General features: G+C 34.4%; 1 protein-coding gene across 3 annotated transcripts; it reads right to left on the bottom strand.

Annotated features, from left to right (window-relative positions):
* Positions 1-10,160: 10,160 nt before the first annotated feature.
* LOC145000182 (protein ANTI-SILENCING 1-like) lies at positions 10,161-19,349 on the bottom strand. 3 transcript variants are annotated; one of them, XR_013661149.1, is made up of 12 exons: positions 19,219-19,349; positions 16,511-16,908; positions 13,480-13,651; positions 11,881-13,382; positions 11,785-11,811; positions 11,593-11,685; positions 11,432-11,510; positions 11,255-11,345; positions 11,042-11,144; positions 10,831-10,947; positions 10,587-10,716; positions 10,161-10,507 (listed from the first exon to the last, which is right to left on the bottom strand). XR_013661149.1 is itself a non-coding variant. In XM_078959374.1 (11 exons), exons 2-11 carry the CDS (start codon positions 16,853-16,855, stop codon positions 10,654-10,656), a joined length of 2,592 nt encoding a protein of 863 aa, XP_078815500.1. In that variant the 5' UTR covers positions 16,856-16,908; positions 19,219-19,349; the 3' UTR covers positions 10,586-10,653. The 3 variants fall into 3 exon arrangements, 1 of the variants encoding a protein (XP_078815500.1); XR_013661150.1 differs by lacking the exon at positions 16,511-16,908; XM_078959374.1 differs by lacking the exon at positions 10,161-10,507 and having other exon boundaries at positions 10,586-10,716.

The raw sequence follows: 19,349 nt of genomic DNA on the forward strand, positions 1-19,349 counted from the left end.
CGCAATATGCTTATGGTTTTATTCATGCTTCCAAAAGAGGGGGTTGCATGTTTGTGCTTTTATTACTTATGTTTGTAGAATCTTTAAGTTATTATGATAAGTGTTTAAATTAGGTTTTGTGATTTATGGATGTTAATTTTATGCATCATTTTAAGTACAAAATCCCATTATAAATCTGTTAGACTCTAATGTTTTCCTACTTAACTCCTATTTTGTTCTTGATTTATTTGTCTTCATGAAGATGAAGATGATCGAAATTTTGTTCATTAATTTTTATCACCATGAAAGACCGATATGATTTTGGAAACTGAAGATTGGATTTGAGGAACATGTGTTTAGAATTTAAATGCCATTTTTTTGTTATCTTTTTGAGAGTTTTTTCAAACAAAACAGTTTTTAAAAATTGAAAACACTATTGGATGAGCTTTTTCCAAGTAACTTATTAATTAACAAGTTTTTGTTAGATTTTCAACCCACTGTAAATAAATAAACTCATAAATAAGCAAATTAAAAAAGTTTTATTGTAGAGATGCAAATAGCTTTTCGATTGAAACTTTAAAATATATATATATAAGCTCTTATATTGTGGATGTTCTTAATGATGGTGGGTGATAGTTGCAAATGTGTCACGGTATCCAGTAAAATTTATATATATTTATTTAGAGACAGATAATAGAAATAATTTGTTAAAACAATTTTAATATTTATAATTTTGGACCAAAATTATAATTAAACAACTAAATCCTTAGGCAATGCTTTTATATTTTTTTCTTTAAGAGCATTTACTAATTAAAATGACCACGTAACAGGAGGGCATTGAGGATACTACAGTACCCCCAAAAAATTGTTTTATGTATATAAAAAAATTAATTTGTTAACATGTTCTATGTTATTATATCCCCAGCTAAAGAGATTGTATCATTTTTTTAATTCACCGAATATGATAACTACATATAATATTTATTGATAATGTGTGTACTCCCATTTAAAAATTTCTAGCTCCGCCACTGCCACGTAAAGCCTCTTATATCACATCATAACCATATTCTTTTGCAATATTAAAAGATGACCGGCAAATCACAAATGTGCATCGATAATAACTAATGTTGCTTGTTTTTTTCTAAAAGAATGTTCTTGTTGATTTTTTGTGAAATTTGTCACAATAATTTATGACAACTTCTCAACCACGTACAACATGTATTCTCGCAAATTACCCCAATTAGTAATTAATTTATATTTGCAAGCTACAGGATTATAGATGGATAACATTGGTTAACATGTTCCTTAGTCATTTTCTTCCCTTTTCTACTTAAGAAATTATAATCCAAATGATTTTGTTTTGAAAATTGTTTGTTAGATCATTTAAGAAGTCCAATTAAATTTTAAAAAAAAGTTCCAATCTCCTTTGATACCAACAAAGATGATTTTTGTTGTAAGCTTTTCTAACAAAGAGTTTCAGTGTCCAATGCTTGATGCTTCACAAGTCCACCAAGGTCATAAGGACTTTTAACCCTAGACCATTTCAAAGATATTTATATGTTAGGCCAGATGGAGTGGGTGAGGGAAGGGGTGTGGGAGACTTTCCCTCTCACCTGAACACCGCACCTTGATCGAGGGAAATTTGGTGAAGGAAGGAGATGGGGGAGCCGGTTGCCGCATTCACTCTTCATTTTCTATTGGCCGATTTTTTTTATCTTTTTTTTATTTATTAAATTACATACCTACTAAAAAATTATAAAAAATATATCAAAGTTCATAGTTTTTAATTCTCTATAAAATAAGTATAATATTTGTATGAAATATATTTAAAAAAAAATGAAGAAGCTTCCCACCCATTCTTTGGGTTTAGGAAGGAAAGGAAAATGAAAAAAATGATGTTGTGGCCCACAAAAAGTGAAAAGAGTCTCATCCACACCATCTGATCTTAAAAAACTATGTAGAGCTGTGAAGAAATCCAAGAGACTGACTTAAAAGGTGTAGGGAAATTATTGTGCATAGTGACCATATTGTAGTGTAATCCAAATAAAAATATTTATCACAATTAAAAAGAGATAAATTACAAAAAATGCATATTTGTTGCCGATATAGACACTTCTTGACTCCAAAATTCCACCATGTTGAAAAGGGAATTCAAATTAGGAAAGGATTTATCGATGTCCAAAAAAACATTTTATCCATTACATCGAAATTGTGGAAATAAATCTAGGTTATATTTGATATACTGATTATAGCTGAAAAGCTAGCTAGAATATATAAAATGACATTTAAAATAATAAGTTTTTTTAAAATTAATAACATATATATTTAGAATATTTAAAAAAAGCTCTTAAAAGCTAGTCTAAAACCTTATTTGACGCAAATAAACTAGCTTCTTTGTAACATCCATAAAAATCATGCCAAATTTAAACTTTTTAAAACACTTTCAAAACCAAGATTATTACAAAACATGTTTCCAAAATAGTATAATGTCAGAGTATCCCAAAATCAAGTCATAAAAACATGAGATATGAGGGGTTATACGATCACGTCTTCGCCTTCCCACGGCCATCAAAAGTACCTGAAACAATAGCCGATAAATGTAAGGTCGAAGGCTTAGTGAGTTACCCCCAAAATATCAACGCTATACAGATATAAATATATCATATAAACATATAAGCAAATAACATACATAACGAGCCATCAGGCTCACTGGACAGACTCCTGATCCTCAATCTATCTGGACCACTCTCTGAGCCCTTGGCACGTCTAGACCGCTCTCCGAGCCCTCGGTTGGTCTGAACCGCCCTCTTTGAGGCCTTCAGCCTATCCGGACCGCTCACTAGGCCTTCGCCTCACTAGATTTGCCCGGCCCGAGCCTGCAGTCTACACGGTCCGCCCAAGGTGTCTTGGCCTACTGCACACAGCATGTGACAACCGTCGATTTCCGAAAAAGCTAAAGTCAACTGAAGTCAACAAGTCAAACCGTTCGACTCAATTTGCCCGTGGGTACTAGAATTTACATTATGTAATTTCTAAACAACTCGGTATTCTAATGAGAGATCATAAATCAAAAAGTGTGTACATCTAGATCTCCTTAACCTAAAAACTATGGAATGTAACGAACAAAACCGATAAAACATTGCTGCATACTCATTGAGAGTGTGTAAGATCCTTAAACATGACATAATGGGGCTTATGGACCTTGCGTTGCGAAGCCGGACACTCACAATTGTCACTCATGAAATCTCTCCAAAATTGTGGAATCTCTCCAAGAATGTGGAATCTCTCCCAAATCTCTCTCCATATGTGAAATCTCTACCAAATCTCTCTTTGTATGAGAAATCTCTCCAAGAATGTGGAATCTTTCCCAAATCTCTCTCCATATGAGAAATCTCTCCCAAATCTCTCTTTGTATGATAAATCTCTCCAAGAATGTGAAATCTCTCCCAAATCTCTCTTTGTATGAGAAATCTCTCCAAGAATGTGGAATCTTTCCCAAATCTCTCTCCATATGAGAAATCTCTCCCAAATCTCTCTTTGTATGATAAATCTCTCCAAGAATGTGAAATCTCTCTTTGTATGAGAAATCTCTCCAAGAATGTGGAATCTCTCCCAAATCTCTCTCCATATGTGAAATCTCTCCCAAATCTCTCTTTGTATGAGAAATCTCTCCAATATTGTAAAATCACTCCAAAATCTCTCTCTGAATCTCTCTCGAACTTTTTATGCGCTTTTGGAGCATTCCGACACTCGACTTGGTGAAAAACCACTCAAAAGGGAAGATTCATTGGAAATAAGCCTCTTAGGGCCGAAGCCTCTCTATAGGGGCCATACCCTTATAGAACCGAGGTCAAAGGGGGAGGACCGGAGTCCCCATGAGTAGCCATCCGAAGCCGCAGTCAGCGAGCCGCAGCAAGCCGACCGCAGTCAGCGAGCCACAACAAGCCGACCGCAGCCAGAGAGTCGCAGCGCCGAATCCAGAACCAAGGCCCCCCGCAGCGAGCTTCTCTTCGGACCGCAATCCCTTCCCTTTGGATTCACTTCAGCGACCAAGCCCTCCCTCCGGTTCTAAAGCTGCTGAGACCGAGGCCCCCTCCTGACTTCGGATTTCACCATTTTTCACCCGGTTTTTGATTAATTCTCCGTTTTAAGCCCGTTTTTAATTATTTTAACGCGTGATTTTCTCCAGAAATCATATTTTAACATATAAGACCCTAAATATTCATAATTTAATCATTTTTTATGAAAATATTTATTTAAGAATAAAATCTAGTGGGTGAATATTTAAGGTGGAGTGTTGACTTATCTTTGATTTATGACACAAGCAACCACCACACCCACTCCATGACTAACCCACACACCTCCCCACCATCCCTAGTCACTTCATAGTCCTCTCCCACTCAATTTTCAGCCACTCCCATGTTTTAGAGCTGGAATAACTCTCTCTCTCTCTCTCCTCATTCTCACTCACTTCTCTCATTTCTACCAAAGATCAAACCCACTTTTCTCTCAAATTCTCTCCATCAAATTCGAGATTCAAGGGTTGATTATTAATACATTTCCTTGTACTCAAATCATTGATTCTTACACAAATTTCCATCATAAATTGTGCTAGATTCTTGAATCTTCAAGCAATCTTCAAGTGTTCTTGAGTTGAACACTTCTCATATCCAACACTCATCTTCTGAAATCACATAAGGTGAGTTCATACCCCTACATTTTAATGTTTTCTCAAGTTTTTAGGGGGGGGGGAATACAAGTTAAAACACCAAGAACATAACTAAACTTTTCTAACAGCCTTCATCAGAAAAGTTCAACTCCAGTCACGAACTGTTTTGGGCAACTTAAACATTTTTGTTTTCAAAACTGTACAAGGTGCAAGTAGTTCAAGTTCTTAGCTTTAAAATTACTACTTGAACATCTCCATACCATTTTTCTACAACTTATGGTGATTTTTACAAAACTGCCTATCATTTCAAACACCAATCCGGACCAGTCTGTGATTATGGACTTCTGCACCCAAGTTGGAGGTCATTAAAAATCATGATAGAAATTATGAGTAAAATAGACACATTTTGGGAACTCTCAGAATTTACGGATTTAGTTTTCGACTTCGTATGATTTTTCTATGACTTTTCTAAAACAGCGTAGAAAGGTTAAATTTAGTTAACAGCATATAAATTTCATAACACTTTGTATTATGTTGAGCAAAGCGTATAACAATAAGTTCTAAATATTGAATGTGTTTCCTTGTTAGTTTATCATCATAAACTGAAACTTAGTCATTCATGATAATATTATTCATTCATTTAGAACACGTATATTAAGCTATAATAATCATAGTTTATGGATTCATAACACTAATGCATTTTCATAAAAGAGTTCTTATACATTACAAACGTTTTGGATAAACTATAATAGGTATAGTTTATGATTCATCACATAATACACTCATACAAAAAGGGTACATTCATACAAAAAGGTTCTACACTCACGCACACTACACGTAAACTCGTTAACTCAGGATGTGAGACTATCTCTCCTCGTACGTCTAAGTACGGGATCCCAATTCCTGTAAGTTATAACCAAAATCTCTTGTAGGGAGAGCGTGATAATTGTGTATAGATCTATATTGGGGTTGATATCCCACACCTCGCTGCTAGCTACAGCCGGACCGGCAGGTCTGCGGGTGACAAGAGTCATAGGATCAGGGCGTCTAAAAGACGTTATGCAGGTTACCTCTAGTCATAGTATGGTTATAGCGACTCACATAGGAAGCTAACAATACATAAAGTTTACGGGATTTTTTTTATAAAAAAAAGGGGGTTTTATGTCGATTTAAAATCACTTTTATATCAATAAGTATAGATATTACTGTACACTCTCGTTTAGGTAGTTATGACTACACATCATTTGAAACCACTTTTATATCTTTAAGTATGACAAATACTTGTTCGTTTTCAGTCCTGGTATTCAGGACCACATAACTTTTATAAGGAAAATATTGTATTTTTCTTGGTAACATATATCTCTTTACAAAGATCGATTTTCAAACTCTTACTGTCAAAAGCTTATGAACTCACCAACCTTTGTGTTGACACTTTTTTCAAAACTACTTGTATTCTCAGGAATTCAGTGAAACAGGAAATCAACAACGTTTTGAGGATGAGACGATAATTCGTCAAACAGTTCATTTTGTATCATAATGTAATTGATTTGAATCATGTAAAATATACCTTGGTGTAACTTTTTCAATTATATTTAAGATGGTTGTATTTACTTTGAGCACTATTATACTCGTTGTTGTGATACTCTACATAATGTTCTCCACCCCCGGACGTTTCCGCCATCCTTGGTTTGGGGGTGTGACACAGCAGGACCTGCCTCAACCCTTTCCCCAAACCAACAAACATGTGCACATACATATAAACAAGTAAGCATGCATATCTAACAGATCAATAATCATGGCAATCATCCTATAACTAGGATACCAATCTAACCAATCACCAGCATAGCAACCGTCCTATAACCAGATATTGATCCAATCGATCTCTAACATAACAACCATCCTGTAACCAAGATACTGATCTAACCGATATCTAACATAACAACAATCCTATAATCAGAATATATCACATATCATAACGTGTAATAAACCCAGATACAAATCTAAAAGGGGCCAACATTAGTGCCTTAGACCCAATTGATATAGTGAGGATAACTCACATCACAATTGTCGTGTTGAAGTGATAAGCTCAAACTCTAGGATCACCGTCACCAACTCCACCACCTATATTCACCATAGAACCATATCCATAAATTTCCAATTTCCCAAAATACCCCAGAAGTCAACTAGTCAATCCTTGGTCAAAGTTCAAGTCAATTGCCAAGATCAACAGTCTATGTTGATCCGACTTGTCGAGTGCAGTTCACCGACTCGTCGAGTCCTTCGTGAACTCGAGAAGTCATGAAATCCCCCATCGACTCGTCGAGTTTCCCTGCAACTCACCAAGTTCATGGATGTTCAAAAGTCAAGAAAACCCTAGCTGACTCGTCGGGTCTTCCTATTGACTCGTCGAGTCTATGCAGAAACCCTTACACGACAATCTTCATTGGACTCGCTGAGTTGACCATGCAACTCGCCGAGTCCCTTCAGTCCTTTTTCCATTCAGATACTTTTTAAGCCATTCTAGAGCTCCATAACGTAGATCTAAGCTCCTAAGACATACTTCTTACGTAAAGTTGCAAACTTTACGTACATGCAAGGTGATAATGACTTAAATCAAGCCAAAGAAGAGATTCTAGGCAAGGGAAATACATTAGCATTCTAAAGATTGATACTTTATGATTGTAAGGTCCAAGATGAGCCTAGATCTGAAGTTGCAACTTCAGATCTTGGTTCATCACTCGAAATGAAGTACCAACATACCAAAATGGCCCTAAAACTCAAATATAGAAGGATCTTGCTAGATGAAGATCAATGTAACAACTTGATACCTTCAAATGATGCTAAATTGGGGTAGACTTCAGATCCACACACGTTTCTTGCCTCAAACTTCTTGATCTTCAAGCTCCTCTCACCAAGATCCACCTTCCAAGCTTAAAACACACAAGTATTGAGAGAAAACGGCGATTTAGGGTTTCTGGACTCACAAGGGGTTGTAAGGGAGGCTAATAACCCTTTAAATAGGGTGCAAAACCCCGGAAATTAAGGTTTCATCCTCTAGCTCCAACTCTTCAAGTCGTGTCCTCCGACTTGCCGAATTGCTCACTTAAATTCGCGGTCCAAAAGCGTTCATACTCAACGAGTCAGGGCCTCAAACTCGTCAAATAAACTTTTCAATATGAAAGAATAAAGTTGAAAATTAATACCTGAGAGTCGGGGTGTTACATTCTTGTAATTTGTTATTTGATAAAACCATAAAAATAGCTTATTGTAGCTTATATACTAGTTTTTTATAAGCTACTTTTAAATAGTTTTTGAGAAGTTATGTCATTTTACATTTGTAATCTAGCTTATTAGTTGTTTTTTTATCAAACACTAATATAAGCTAGCTAGTTATGACAACTTAAAAAAAATAAAAAAATAAAAATAAAAATAAAAATAAAAAACCTCGAAAAATAAATTAATTGTTAGGTGTCAAACATACAATTTTAGTTATAATTTAGTTAAATGTTAATTAATGTAACATCTAGACCTTTCACTTTTTCCGTGTCACCTTATCGTTATTGTCATGTTATTTTTCTTTCACGACTGATATGAAATAGCCACGTCTCACTCTCATTTTTTTAATAGATATATAAAACTATAATTTAATAATTTTGTAAGTATTTAATATAACAAAAAAAGAATATTTCATTAATTCAATAATAAATAACATTACATAAAAACAATAATTAAATAAAAAACAATATAAAATAAGTATACTTGATATATTTTTTCCTCTCTTTCCCTTAAAACAATGACAATTTTGTCTTCGGAAACACGGTCAACATGTGATTTTTTGATTATTTTCTTACTTTTTTTGCTACTTTGCTCGCGCTTTTTCTTTCTTGGTCGATTTCTCTTTTCGAAAACAACTTTGAAATTCATGTTATATAATTCAAAACTATCTTGTGTATGTCATCAACTTTGTTGGCTCCCGATTCATTAGACGGATACCTTTTTTTAACCTTATCTCTACCTATCGGACGGACTATCGCTTCAAGTCCAATTTCATCATATTGGTTCAAATCAAACCCGAAACGAGCATCCGATGAAATTGTGAAAGTCTTCTTAGTTCTTTTTGTTCTTTTTGAACCACCTTCTTCGTGTTTTCCATAATTGTCATTCCATTTCTGGCAACCGAATAAAAACATCCAAATATCAAGAAATTTGAATGACATCCTTTTATTGTTTGATCTTAAATATTTCTATCACCGTCTCGAAAAAAATTGTATCATTTTCCCCGCTTTTTGTTGATTTTTCAAGTTGTTATACATCCATTGAACTTTTTAACCGTACTCACCACGACCCATTTATTTATGAAACTACTCTATAATGTGTAACCAAAAATGATCGTTCGCTTGCACATTTTCATGCTCATGCTCCTCGGAAATGTCGACGCTTTTCCTTTTCCTTTCGAGTCGAATGGTCACGGGTGAGTTTGGTTGCGTTTCCCATAGAAACTCAATTTCCGACTCAATTGGAGGTTGTCTTCCCAAACTAATTCTGTGAGAGGGGAAATTTTGTGAAATAAGGTAGTACCAACAAGTTGCATAGAGTAATATTGTGATGCATTTTGATAATGATAATGTTGGGTTTAGTGTTGAGGTGCAGATGAAAAAATAGGAACATTTAGTTGTGGTTGGTAAATCGACCGATCAAATGCAAAAATATTTTGAATCATTGTCGTCGAACCACTTCCATACATTTGTTTCGAATCTTGAAGTGAGATTGGTGGAAATGTTGTGGATGTATCTTGGTAAATAGAGGTTTGAATAGTGATAAAATTTAGTAAAAAGTTTTGTGAAATAGTAAGTAAAATGTCTATATTTATTAAGGTAAAAAAAAATTAATAAGAAACAAAAGAAGTGGGGTATTCTTCTGCAGAGTACCTCACTCCACTGAAGCTTTACCAACAAAACGGTGTGGTGTGCACCACACCACCACAATAAGTGTTGTGTGGTGTTAGTACATCTCAAAGTCTGTGTTGCTGAAATTTTGACAAAAAGTAACAATGAGAATGCTCTGTCAATGTAACAATATGTATCACTTGCACAAGTCATCAAATTAGGGATGTGTTGAGCTCAAAAATCGAAATAACTGACAACATAATGTGTAAGAAACTGATGAACAGACCGAACAGACCGATATAAGGGAACTGGTTCTGGTTCAGTTCTAGTTCGGTTCAGGTATGGTAGGTATGGTGCTGGTTATGACGGAAATTTAATGGCATTTTGGCTTTAGAACCACATTGGCTTTAGAACCGGTTTAGAACCCGAAATACCCTAAACTCGATTGGCCCAAAAACTGAAATTGGAGGATTGCAAGAACTCATCACCAGACTGGGTATACCAATTCAGTTCCAACCGGTTCCGGTTCTTTGGTTAAATCGTTCATCCCTATATAAGATCATATGACTTGGTGTTTGATGATTTGTCCACTAGTAAAGTTCACAAGCAAGCAAATTAACAAGCACTAATCATGAATTTTTTTTTTTCTTTTAACTAATCTTCACATTTCTCCCAAGGAGGACTTTGAACCCTCTACAATCACGTTACCAAGTAAAGAAAGAATGACCATTTTGGTGAAGGATGTTAAATAAAGGTAAAAACAAAAAAGTTAAAAAGTAAAATATAGATAGAGGCTTCAACATAAAAAGAAAAAATGGTAGATACCATTTTTGGATCCCACAAAAACCAAGTGGATTCAATAAGGATCCATCAAAATACATGTTACCACCAGCTATCATCTGGGAACTACCAGACATCCATTGTCCATGGCTCCTTCCTTCAAGGTGGTGCTGTACAAACCCTAATTTTTTTCCTGCAAATCAAGAATTATTATTTAATATTCATAACCCACATAAGTTTAAACTTTAAATTTAATAGGTCATCAAGCATACCTCAAAACTATTTCTAAACTATCAACAAATCCACTCCCTTCTTTTGCAGAAGCATATCTCATCAAAATCAAACTCCATGCTCATTTTTTTCAAGCTTGGCCTCCAGCTCTCTTACCTCATTTCCTTGAAGCTAAAATGGATCAAAAGACAAAGGGTTCAATGCACAAATATATATTAAAAAAAAAAAAAAAAAAAAAAAAAAAAAAAAAAAAGTATATGTGTAAAAATTATGACAAATTCTAACCTCGTGAACCATCTCCCACCATTTTTTGGACTTTGATTGCATTAAAAACCACTCCATGGCCATGTCATATTCAATAGTATTTGGTTGTGAAAAATGTGATGTGGATACTGCTTCTTCCTGAAGAATCAAACCAACAAATCATCAATTCACTAACATATCACATGCATACATAGACACATATTGATAAGAGAGAAAGAGAGGGAATATATACCATCTCACGTTGATTGATTTTAATCCTATCAATAGAAAGATGGCCAAAAAACTTGCAAGTTTTTCTTGGTATGATTGGAGGACAAGGGGTACCAACAAGAGGCCTGTCAATAAAAAATGATAATTAGAATTTTTAATATAACATGAACAAGAAGTTTCAATTATAATTTTCAACCATAAAAAAAAAAAAAAAAAAAAAGCTAAAAAAAACTACCTCCCATTTGATAACATCAAGCAGTCTTCATCCAGTTTTGCAAGGACCCTTTGTGCTGCTTCCTTTGTCTTGAGTAGAACAAGAGCTTGATCTAAAAAATAAAAGTGTATAACTCTCGACTTAGAGTAAATACGTTTCCATTTCCTTTTCCAAAGAAAAAAAAACAAAAAAACTTACAACAGTGTGGGCTAGATATTACAGAGCATGGTAGAATCTTGGCTTCACAGTTTTCCGTAAAAGCATGCCAAACTAGATCCTAAGATGAAAAAACAAAACAGTGACATTTAATAAAAAGAAAAAAACAACATACAATTTAATATTAATAATTAATATTATACCTCAACTTCTCCTGAAGTATAGTCTGGATCAACATTATGAAGCAGTATGGCTGATCCTTGATCATATGCACTCTTTAAACTTTGCTCCCAAGGCTACATACATCAAATTGAATACACCACCAAATTAAAACAAAATGGAAAATAAATGAGACTTGTACTAAATTAGGTTATCAAATAACATCATATACTTACAAGTCGCTCAAACCAACCGCTTTCATCCTGTAAAAAAAAAAAAATTATGTCCTTATTGGAATAAAAGAAAATGACAATTCCTAAAAAGCAACTTACAGCATTTGGTTTTGGACCAACAACAAATTCCTTGTACATGTCCTTGGGTGATTGGTTCATGGAAAGCTTCTTTTTGCTCTCATTGGATTCAGATTGCTTCTCCTTATTAATATTATTATTATTATTATTATTATTAGTCCCAACAGCAATAGGTTTTGATTTTCCTTCACTTGCTATTACCAAATTCTTCCCATTACTTCCATTGGAATTAATGGTAGAGGTGCTGTTTTTCTTATTATCTGGTATCTTAAAAGAAGCTTCAGCCTTTGTTTTCTTCAATCTCCTGCCTTCCAATTCATCTGAAATCTTTCCCTCATTATTATTATTCTTTCCGTTTGCTTTTTCTTCTTGTGTGCCTGATGTTCCCAAATTATTCACATTGCGAGCTGACTTAACTTCATCTTTTGATTTCTTGGAGGGCAAATCCGTCGATTTCTCAATCTTTTCACCTTCAACCTCAACCTGTTTTTGTTTTTCATTGGGTGCTGACTTATCTTCAGCTTTAGATTTCGATTTCTCAATCTTTTCACCTAAAACCTCAACCTGTTTTTGTTTTTCATTGGGTGCTGACTTATCTTCAACTTTAGATTTTAATTTCTTAATCTTTTCACCTACAACCTCAACCTGTTTTTGTTTTTCATTGGGTGCTGACTTATCTTCAGCTTTAGATTTCAATTTCTCAATCTTTTCACCTTCAACCTCAACCTGTTTTTGTTTTTCATTGGTTGCTGACTTATCTTCAACTTTAGATTTCTTGGAGGGCAAATCCGTCAATTTCTCAATCTTTTCGCCTTCAACCGCAACCTGTTTTTGTTTTTCATTGGCAACTTTAGACTTCATTTTCTTTAAGGGTCGATCATCTAGTTTATCTGATTCCATTGGAGTCTTTTTTCTCTCCTTAGAGACTTTACTCACTTTTGTCTCATCTTTCTCTTTACTTGACTTCAAATTATCCTTGTCAGTTTTAACAACAGAAGTATCAGTTTTACCTATTTCTGAAATTTTGCTACCTGTCCTCACATTATTGTCAACCTTGGATTTCTTGGAGGGCATCACATCCTTCAATCCCACAGAATCCCGATCAACTTCTACTACTTCAACCTGTTTTTCCTTGGGAGGGTTTTTATCAGCAAGTTTCATTTTCTTCGAGGGCTGCTCATGTAATTTATCAGATCCTGTAGTAGAACTCTTCTTTCTCTTGTTAGCTTCCATCGCATCCTTATCAGCTTTTTCATCTATTTTGGGATTTGTTTTTTCTAAAAGAGCTACAGATGTTGTTTCAGCCGCCAAAATTGGAATATTTTTGTCTTGAGCATCATCATCTTTAAGGTTGTTAGTGTTAGGCAGGGTTTTTGTTAAAAGCAGCTGCTGCTTTGGTTCACTACTAGTAGTAATGGTAATGGTGTTGTGGTTTTCCTCCTTTTTGTCAGTAGAGGTAGTAGTAGTAGTTTCAGGGAGAGTGCTGATGCTTTCATCCTCCCTTGTGTTAAATATGTGTTTAACTGTAACAAAGTTGAAAACTGAATACAAGAATTGACCTAGTTTTGAAAAGCAAAAGTTTAAGGTGGAAGAATATTCGAGTAGACAAGACATACATACTTTCAATCCCACCGATTTTTTCTTCATCCATGTTATCCAATATTGTACAGCTTTCAACATCAAAAGTACGATAAAAGATGAAGTCTGCTGCTTTAAGTTCTTCATCTGAAGGTTGAGGATTCCTCGGGTCCTTTGACACACAAACAACATTGCATTTGCCAGCAATGGCTTCCTGCTCAAATAATAATGAGAATTAGCATGTGTTGTGAGTCATCACACTCATCCAACATACATATATAGGTTGAATTCAAAACTTTGATAAAAAAGCCACCCGTATAAAATTTTCCCCTTGGTTTCAATAAAATCTTCTCGTTGCACAAAAGTCAACTATATGTCTTAATGTAAAATGTCATCATTCTAAAAAAAACATTCTTTATGGACATAAACTCTCCTTTGAATGCAATATTTGCTCTCTGATACATACTTCTACTCTACCATCATTACGTACAAATACAATGACAAACTCCCAGGTATCTAACCTAGCCTTTAGCTCAATCCTAAATTCCAATGGGAAAAACTGTCACCAACTAGGGTTTAGATACACGTCATGTCATAGAGAGATAGATAATATTTATCGCATATAGCCCTCGCTTCTAGTATGCTTCCAGAGTCCTCCAAATCATCTCTCATGGTACACTATCATACAATGTTTCCAGGCCGATAAAACATCATATGAAGATTCCTAATTTCCTATTTCTTCCACTATTTTTATCTAATGGAATATGGTCGCACCCCCATTTTATTCACGTGAGATACAAATATTACAGTTTTGGTACCTCAAGTATTATAAACATGACAATATATAATCCCTAGTCTAATATTATCATCCATATGGCGACGCCGCCTGAGGAGGTAGAGTCATCGACCTCCCTAGCAAGAAGTCGATTTAATTTTTTTATGCGGTTGGCGACTTAACCTCCAACACTCTCTCCTATAGTTATAGTTTCAGGGTATGACTAAGAAGCTTTCTACCATGACAGTTGTCATTTATTATTGTATATTGGTATCATAGTACTCGATCTCTCCACTCCTTTGGCATTTTGGTCGTTGTTAAAATAATGTGAAGAGGTTTGTCACCACCAAACTCCCTCCTACCCACCCACAACACAACCACACACCGATAGGGATTCAGTCTAGACCTATGGTTTTGTCCTTCATCATCCATACTGCTCTCTTCACTTGCTCATTTTTAATCTTCATGCAGAAACACTAACTTTATGTTTGTTAAACGTCGTTTAATGCCATCCACATTCTTATCCCTCACCAAACAAAGTTGCCTCGTTATGTAAAAGACAAAAAGTAACTTAACCACCTTCCTCTTAATATCCTTATCTTTTACTACAACACAATCGTTGTCATTCTTAATATACCTTGCATTTCCTATATCCCTTTTTCTTTGTTTCTGGCTTTTGTGTCCAATCATATGTACATCCCTTCATATGTTTTAACGCTTGTTTGGCATCCTTATATTTTTCCTTTGCCCCACCTCTTTCCCTATCCACTCCATAAAAATTCCTTAAAGCGAGTTTATTTTACCTACACCTAAACTTGGACCTCGCTCTATCATCATGATTCTTTATGCTTTCATACATGACGTTCAAAGTGCGTCTTTGGCAAGCTCTAGTGGTGTAGGCAACACTATTCCATAACAACTCTACAATCCTCAAATGATCATCTCCAAAATTCGTTTCTAGAACAACCATACTCTTAAAAGCCTCAGTTACCTCCAAGATTATTGTCACCAATAGTATTGTCGTGTTTGCTAAGGTGTAATCATCCGAGACAACACGTACTTTAAAGACAAAAAAAAAATTGCAAACAAACAAGTATGTCTATTTTTAAGAGGTATGCTAGCAAATGTTTATCAAACCGATAGTTTTTTTCGATAAGCACAAGATTTCACTCTTTGAATAGAACTAGCTAAACATACAAGTACCAAAGTCACCCTTTGCTAGTTGTTTTGCGACTTAAGACTAAGATACACAAATACATACTTGGTCCCATGTGTTAGGCCGACTTATCTCAAAAGAGCATAGACCTATAGTCCTAAACATCATAAGTCTATATTAGTTAACTTTTTCAAAACCATCTTCCATTCTAGAGTGTTTTTGATAGCTACACCACTATATGATTTGCAAAGAGCATACACAATAGACTTAACCTACGTCTTTTATGTGCATCTATCTATCTAAGGCACAAAAGAAACTTGAATTTGTGTTATATCATATATGGGAGACATAGATCGCATTATAATGTCTTCTTAAGCAAAATAGAGCTTGATTATGCATATCCTTAATTACATAAACATATTAGCTAATGACCATAGGATAAAGAACTAAAGCTATCTCTTTACATCGTCTCATGCTCCTCTAATCAATACTTTCATTGTAACGTTCTTGATATAGATAGTAAATGTAATACATTAATACGTTATTCCTAAGTCATTATGTTTCCTACATGCCTACATGGAGGATCAAGGAAAGAAATTAAATAGTTTAAAGAATCACAAAGAAGTTAATTTGGTATGTAGGCAAAGAAAGCTTGTTGATGGGGTAAATAACCGCTTGAGCACACTCGGTTCCATCTTATATTCGAAATTGATTATTTTTTTAATACTTGGCTAATTCAAAGTACTTATTACAAGATTCCAAATAAATGTAATAATGAGAAAGTCAAACATAACAAATATAGGTATCGAACATCTCTTAGAACGTCGAGTAGGTTTTATTATCATGATACTTCCAACATTTGTTAATAGTAGTTGTCATTCACTAATTATGACACGGCTAGTATCACAATTCCATAAATGATTGTACACAACAAATGCTCATACCAAGTTAAGTATACTTTACAAGATGCGATAGTAGTAATCACAAATTGTTAAGTGACAACTACTAACGAAACATAGAAACTTTGAAGTCACGCCGAGTAGTATCTTGTTCTCAAAAAATTTATAACTTGTGTATATATCCATAAAATAACTTGAGAAAAATAAATGATAGAAAATATAATATGTGAAAACTTCAATTACCAAAGGACTAATGTTGGTTAGACCAACACCTTCACCGGAGGCAAAAAGAATTTCATTCTCGAGAGTCTTTGTATCTCCAACCCACTTGGAGATCTCTTCTGGGCGAAAAAACCAATGGACTTTAACTTTCTTTGACTTGTCAGCATTCTCCCATATTTTTGTCAACTTGCCAATATAAGGTTCTCGTAAACCTTCCTTGTACATATACACACAATCATATAACACATACTCCACTCCGTCGTATATGAAAGATCCATAAAATTGAACCTCTTTATTTTTACCACCACGGCCTTTCTTTATAAGCCACTTAAACTCAAGGTTAGCATCTTCATCAACTTTTTCCATATAGAATATGCAACACTCCACCAATTTGATGGTAGATGCAAACAATTCTAAACCTGAAAACAAGACATAATTAAGAATACATCAAAATCTACAACTAGAATCATTTTGTTTAACCAACTACATGTCCGTCTTTAGCCATCAAGCACGAATACATTACTAACTTGATAGTAGTAACGTATGATAGATCCATCAACTCCCATCTTGCTTGTTTGCAAGTATAAGAAAGAAAACCATTAAGCATCATGCACTAATAGTCGAATACTAAACACTAACATTTGCATATGATTTAGAAAGGGAGAAGAAGAAAGAAGGGACCATTATGATATTAAAATCATGATATCTCAAGACGACTCTAAAAAGGATCGGAGATTAGACAAATATGAGCACAGCTCTACCATGTGTAAAGGTAGAGGTAGAGTAGGAGAAACACTACTAAAGCCAAACTCAAAACCATCGCCATGTAAATATCTTGATCGGAAAAAAAAAAAGGCAAACATGAAGTACGCCTTCATTACTATCTCAAACTCATTATTCATTTGGAATGCCAATAAGAAGGGAAGAAGCAAAAGAACAAAGATTGAGAAGTTATGATAACCTCATAAGGATATATATATAATGGGATAATCAATATGCATGCTTACTAATGCTTGGTTTGTCGGGTATAACATGAACCATATCCATATTCATTCCATCTTCATAAAGGAACTAGAAGGATCCTTATGATGACAATTGCCATTATCACATGAATAAAATAGTGACACGATATGACATAGTTACATAATGTAACAAGCATGGCCACAATCCAACAAAAAACCAATTTACATCACTTCCCCTTTCCATAAACCCCACTCAAGGTCGTTAAAATGGTCAACCTACAAGCAAGCTTAGCTATGGCCACAAGCTAAAACTAAATTGCATTCCAATTCAAACTATCAAACCCCTATCGCTAAGCATTAATTCCTTTGGTTTGCATAACTCTTTGCTGATTCTTAACGATTTCTACAATGTTAATAAAATCTCATGCCATATTGCTGATTGTACACCTAATGAATCTCCATCGACAAAAAAAAACAAGTTAGTTCGTCTCTAACCCTCGTGTTGTGGGTATAGCTTCATGTTCACCCTAAACGCCATGCAATAGAAAGAGGGGTAAATAAACTCCACATCGATAATTACACAGTGGTTAGATGGTAAAAAGTACCTATAATGTTTGTCGATTCAACACTTGGCTTTTTTTCTATGCTATGAATGTTCACTAAAATGCTTTTGTTGATAATATTGTTCAAATTGAAACATTCTGAACTAAATCCTCGTGTAGAAGTCCTTACAAGTTTTTATGTTATGGTCTTCTTCTAAATACTTACTTTTTATGGTTAGAAATTACAACCATTACATTCATTACTGTATCTATACAAAGTCCCATGACTTTGTTATTGAAAACTCTATTTTTGAATACCAAACACTTAAAAAAAGTTCCCAAATTTCTAAGGGACTCATACTATATAGGTAGAACTTTGATGCTATATTAAAGTGTTCAAAAATATAGTGTGGTTTTCAATAACAAAGTCATGGGACTTTGTATACATACACTAATGAATGTATTAGTTGTAATTTCTAACCATAAAAAGTAATTATTTTGAAGAAGACCATAACATAAAAACTTGTAAGGACTTCTACATGAGAATTTAGTTCAGAAAGTTTCAACTTGAACAATATTATCAACAAAAGCATTTTAGTGAGCATTTGTAGGTAGTAGGTACGATTATCCCGTCCGAATTTTGGTTTTTTCATTTTTAAAGATGTTTCACAATCAACAATATTAGTGTGGTTTTCATCCATTATCTTTGAATTACATAGTATCAACATTTAAACAACAAACCAATTTCATTAACCTTCCTAAATGATTACATCAATTTAACAAATTTCTTATCAATCTTTCATACGGTTCATGAACAATAGTTAATCAAAACAGAAAATTTTGAACAACAATGGAAGAAAACAACACAAATCAGAAGAAACAAATTGGAATCATTTCACAAATGGGTACCTGTTAACACAAATGGGTCCCTGTGAACAAAAAATTTATCACTTTAATCAATATTTCATCAATTTCACTAATTATTATTCAATAATTCATCAGTTTCACAAATCTATACCAGTTAACACAATATATAATCAATTTTCGTCAACATGGATCCATACACTCTCAAAGGTACGATAATCAATATTTCAGAACATCACAGGTATCAAAATGGAAGGAACAAATCACATACAGTGCAAGGAAAATCGAAAACCGAAATTTTCTTTGCTAATGAAAATCGAAAATCCACACAAACGAAAACAAAATCGGAGTTTAAACTAACCTGATCGGAGACGGAGAAAGGAGACGCCGGCAGAGAAGATCGCCGATGGCTTGAACGATGGATCGGTTAACGAAGAGAAGAGAAGAACGAGGGTTTGACAAAACGAGGACGAGAGTACTAGAATTAGGGTA

Source organism: Lactuca saligna, chromosome 6 (assembly GCF_052625555.1).
Source record: "Lactuca saligna cultivar CGN05327 chromosome 6, ASM5262555v1, whole genome shotgun sequence".
Classification (NCBI taxonomy): Eukaryota; Viridiplantae; Streptophyta; class Magnoliopsida; order Asterales; family Asteraceae; genus Lactuca; species Lactuca saligna.

What these genes read in the sequence shown, in the direction of transcription:
- LOC145000182 (XM_078959374.1), bottom strand. Translation starts at nt 16,855, where the DNA reads ATGGAAAAAGTTGATGAAGATGCTAACCTTGAGTTTAAGTGGCTTATA. An exon ending in AAAAATCGGTGGGATTGAAA is followed by an intron (nt 13,383 to 13,479) that starts GTATGTATGTCT and finishes ACTTTGTTACAG; the next exon opens with TTAAACACATATTTAACACA. An exon ending in GGTGGGAGATGGTTCACGAG is followed by an intron (nt 10,717 to 10,830) that starts GTTAGAATTTGT and finishes GATCCATTTTAG; the next exon opens with CTTCAAGGAAATGAGGTAAG.